Raw genomic sequence first — 5,256 nt, 5'->3', positions numbered from 1 at the left:
TATTTACTAGGGTTCGCCATATTCATTAATATTGTGGCAAATAATAATTCTTTTTCAAGTAATGGTAGATTACTATAGTCAAAAATAAAAAATTATGGCGAATACTATTAATATGCAAAAAACATTCCAAAAGTGGAATAACTACTCAGAAATTTTTGACTGCGACAAATAATATTGATATACCATGATTTTCATATTACACATAGTTATTTAAAAGTAGGAAAAACTCGTTTTTGAAAGTATTGTTTCTGAGTTTCTTCTGCCTTCTCTTATTATCAGGGAATTATTGACAAAGCTGAAATAGACGAATTCAACCTGCCGATATACGCTCCAAGTGTTGAAGAGATGACAAAATTGATAGAGAAGAACGGCTGTTTCAGCATCAAGAGGATTGAGCTCACAAACCCCAGGTCGAAGGTTGATGAACCAATAGACGTTCACCGGGTGATAATGCACATGAGAGCTGGGATGGAAGCAGTCTTCACCAAACACTTTGGAGACGTTGTTGTGGACAAAATGTTCGACAAGACTTTGGCAAAAAGTGGAGAAATTTCTGAGTTTTTGAAGTCAACTTACCCAGAATCGAATCAACTTTTTGTTGTCTCGAAGTGTAAATGATTTGCCCATTTGTCTTTTTTGGATTGGGTGTTGAATGGAATTTTATAATTATTTTTGTGGAGCAAATAAATTTTCCTCCTATCTTTATTTTGGTAATATTAAATTCAGTCCTTTTATCTAGTAATTTTGCATAGATTTGGTACTTTAGTTTAATTTATAACTCCCTTTTAATGATAAAAGCTAATTGTCCATCCTAATGCTATAAGAGTAATACAAATAAATATTTTTTTAATAAATCTAGTCTCTTATATCATTCTAGCGAGCATTAGCTACGAGATGTAAAAATGGATTATATGGACTAAAATTTCTCTTGAAAAGTTGCGTAGGGATAAAATTGTTCGAAATTAGATCAAAGAACTAAAATTAAGTAACTTTGAAAGTTACTAAATTAAAGCTAAAACAGATAAATTTAAAGGATTATAATTAATAACGAACTTAAAAAATTAAACAAATAATTTTTCCTTAGTTGTGCAAGTTTTAAAAGGAACTTTAATTTGCATTATATTGAAAATACTATAAGATGTGATCAGAGGGTGATTGCAAATCCACGTTGCGAGGTGGGTTTGCAATGAGCCTACCATGTGCAGCCTTATTATTTTTTAGGTGTTGGGTGGGAGAAAATTATATTTTTATTAGATATATCTATTATATTATAATGTATTAAATATTATTTTTGATGAGGTGGTGATAGAGAAAATGATATAGATATATGAGATGTATATAGATAAATTTTTAATAGTTTATGCTCTGATCTCATATGAATATCATGTGTTTGTTTTTTAAAAATGTCTCACTCGAAAAAGGAGGTTTTGGTACTTATATCTCGCTCAAACTCCTCGTCTAAAATTGATGTATGACATATATCAACATCTTCAGCACCCTAGACGAGGAGCTTGGGACGGGCAGATGGGCCTCATTCCAACAAACAATGCGATATGATGTGACATGCCACGTGATCGATGCCCCATTACACAAGGTATTATCCGTTTTTGATTTCATATAAACCTCATAGATTTGTCCTTGAAAGACACCTTACTAAGGAAAAACAACCTTAAAACTTATGAAATTCTCAAACTTTTTATTTTCAATTGATATAAAAACCCTAGCATCGTTAATAATATTAATAAAAGAACACGTTAGGTCATAAATAATTATTAATACATATTCAAAGGACTAATCACATTATTTGAGGAACAACCAATGACCTAACACATTTATTCAAAAGAAACACACAAAAATATGTAAAGAATTCTCAATTTTAGCACACATCCATGATCACATCTTAATTGAAGAACCCTTTTATGGGTGATGAAGAAGATCGACGGTTTGATGAAATTATGCAAAGCAGAGCCATGGAAACAAATCCAACAAGGAGAATGCCTGCTGAGATGTTGCCCATGTCGAGGAATTTCTTGGATTTGCTACTCAAATCGTCGCCTAAAAGCCTCTTCAGCTCAAAGCTCACTCCAAATCCCACGCCAACTCCACTTGCCAATAAGAAAGCCATCACCTGCCAATTTCACTCCAACAAAGCAGAACCAAACTAGTTCATCTTGTTGTTGGATAATATTCAAAACAAAATCTTTGAAATTGCAATAATTTTTCAGTCATACCCTACCAAAATATCGATTATTTTTAAGCTATAATTATTGCGGCTTAAATATCATTGTAGATTAATACTATATACTATGATCAGACAAAATCAATGTGAAAATTTAAATTTTTTACCTTTGCCTACAACCCAAATATTTGCCCCACGATTTTTAATTTTAGCAAATATTTTGGCCTCACTGGGCAGCTGTGGTTAATTAGTATCCACCATAATTTTTATATTTAATATTGGTAATTAACCATAGTAAAAAATGCATGTCTTTCAGTAATAATATATCAAACATGTGTGACATACGTATATATACACATGTAATAAGAAGCTCAATCTAGGGCAAGAAATTACATTGGCAATCCCTAATTTAGAGGTTCAAATGCACACACACTTCCTACTATTTGCAAAATTACAAGTATATATAACCCCTATTTAGTGACAAAAATTTATATAAGAACCCTTTTGAAGCAGTACATTATACTTATTGTATCTGTAATTTTACAAAAAATAGAGGTGTTTGTGCATTTAGACTTATAATATGAAGGAATATTGTTTCTTTTATTTGTCTCTAAAAATTAACAAATCTTACCCTAATAGAGTGCTCTGTATAGACAAATGTGGCTTGAGCCTAATAGCTTTGATTAAGATTTTATAAATAAGTGCGAGATCATAAGTTTGATTATTATATAGATATGAATATTTATTTTATTTTATGTGTATATATTTTGTTGTTCTTTAGAATTTGATTGGTGTTGAAAATTATATTAATATATTGATTGGTTTTTGAGGTATTGATGTAAATCATGTAATGGTGTGATTATCATTTCTTTGGGGGTTGGGGAGGGGGAAGGGGGGGGGGTGGAGAAGTAATTAGGACCTTGTCTCCATAGAAGTCGAATTCTTGGAGAAACCCATTGCGAATCCACCTCTTCTCCTTTACCACGTTGTAGACCGCAAATGGGATCTGAATCAGAGTGTATAAAAATCCTACTGCTCCTGTGGCAAATACGTACCTACAAAACATAATAACAATTACCAAAATTATAAAGTTTTCATAAAAAAATTATTAATAAAAATAATAATATATAGTAACATAAATCAAATGTCATAACTGTTTAGATTTCTGATGGATTTTTCGACCGACTAATGAGAAAATTTGTTGAGAATCCGCAATAATTTCTGATGGTTTTCCGACAAAAACATAAATTCATTTGAAATGTTTCTAATGAAGTAAACAAATCGTTGAAAATTACATCATACGGACGTATTACGACTTTGGAGTATTGGAATGGATTTTTCGATAGCTTTTGTAATTTTTTTTTTTAATTTTCATTGGAACAGATTTTTTGATGAAACTTTTTATGGTCTCTATTTATTTTTTATATGGAGATATTCCTACGGTTTTTCTCCAATGGAATGCCCCAAGAAAAATTGACAATTTTCAGACGAAAATTTACCATCGGAAAAGAAGTTTTCCGATAGCACCATCAACTTATGAAATATTTCTTGAACGATTTTTTGCAAAAGTTTTCCAACGATTTTATAATTTTTTATATATTATGTTTATTTATTGTATTAATATTTTGTGATAGATAATTATTTAAACTTAAATTCTAAAAATCATTTTTAATTTCAAGATAAATAAGCACCTCAAAACCCTTATCATAAAAACTGTAAATTATTTTTCTTTTTAACATCCATCCACTCACATGAATTTTGAACCCAACATCTACAAAATGAAATGTTGAGCCGTAATCATTGGGGTGTCCCTAAGGGACATAAAATTGTAAACTATTATCTTTTCAGGCACATAAAATTTGAACATGACCGTAACTTCCTCCCAAAATAAATAAGAACAACGAAAGGGGTTTAATAGTTATATTATATCTGAATAACGAAGTTTCTCATCCCACCTCAATTCAGTTGGAACGAGTTGATCGCAATTTTTCGACTTTGATATTAATGTAACTAATTGCTAACTAAAATAACTATATGACGATAAAAATATAAGAAATGGAAAATCCGAAAGTTTGATTCCAAATCTATCACGCATTGACGACCACGAACAGACCATCGCAAATTCGTCAGAATTTCCAGACGAACTTCCGACGGTGAAGTACGTACATGCATCAGCTGTTGCCAAAAATAAAAAGTTCCCGACAACATATTCTCGTTGATAAATCCATCAAAAATTGTTTGACGCATTCAATTTTGCAACAAACAGAGACGGTTTTTCTGATGGTTTTTAAATTTCGGACGAAATTGGCAATTGTGTTGGATTGCCAATTGACGTCCGTCGGAAATCCATCTAAACCCATCGGAAACGTCGTCAGTCATTGTAAACTGTTATTTTGAAGTGTGCATTCTCACCTGTAAGCTATGAGATCAGTAAACCGAGTTTTGATGCCATCTTCCGTGAAATTGTTGAGGCCCATAAGCACAACTGAAGCAGCCAGTGCCAGAAGAGTGAAAACCCTAAGGAAAAGGACTGTCTTCAATATAGCTGGACTAGCCATTAATCTCTCTGATATAATTATACTCAAAACCCTGATTCTGAGTTTCAATTTGCTGTTCTTGGAAGGTAAAAACTTAGAGTTTATATATATATAGGCAAATGTGACGATCAATACCTAGGAAACGTCGATGTCTGCAGGCCGAGTGAAAATTTCATTGTACGTATGTACGTGAATAATAAGGACAACAAATCTTGGTCTTGTTATAATGATTTTAAAGCATTTATATATAATCCAAGAACGGCATGAAATTAGAGACGAACATCATCGCTAACTCTAAGAGCATGATTGCCAAGCAGGCGTGTAAGCAGCGGTTCGATAAGATGGAATAAGTTCTATATCTATACTAATATAAAAATAAAAGGCTTTTCCCACACTTATAAACAACGATTAATGATATCACTGCACCAATTTTTTGTGAAATAAAAAATCTCCTTAAACTTATAAGATAACTAACTTATTCAACTTTTTAAATATTACATTAACTGATAAATTAATTTTTTTTCTTTCATTTTTTTTAAT

The 5,256-nt window shown here is 31.5% G+C and overlaps 1 protein-coding gene across 1 annotated transcript; it reads right to left on the bottom strand.

Annotated features, from left to right (window-relative positions):
* LOC105158502 (CASP-like protein 4D1) lies at window positions 1,755-4,791 on the bottom strand. Its single transcript, XM_011075285.2, has 3 exons — window positions 4,592-4,791; window positions 3,099-3,234; window positions 1,755-2,128 (listed from the first exon to the last, which is right to left on the bottom strand). The coding sequence occupies exons 1-3, from the start codon at window positions 4,735-4,737 to the stop codon at window positions 1,901-1,903; spliced, it is 510 nt and encodes a 169-aa protein (XP_011073587.1). The 5' UTR covers window positions 4,738-4,791; the 3' UTR covers window positions 1,755-1,900.

Source organism: Sesamum indicum, linkage group LG3, assembly GCF_000512975.1.
Source record: "Sesamum indicum cultivar Zhongzhi No. 13 linkage group LG3, S_indicum_v1.0, whole genome shotgun sequence".
NCBI classification, from domain to species: Eukaryota; Viridiplantae; Streptophyta; class Magnoliopsida; order Lamiales; family Pedaliaceae; genus Sesamum; species Sesamum indicum.
This window is presented reverse-complemented; position numbering and strand designations above follow the sequence as displayed.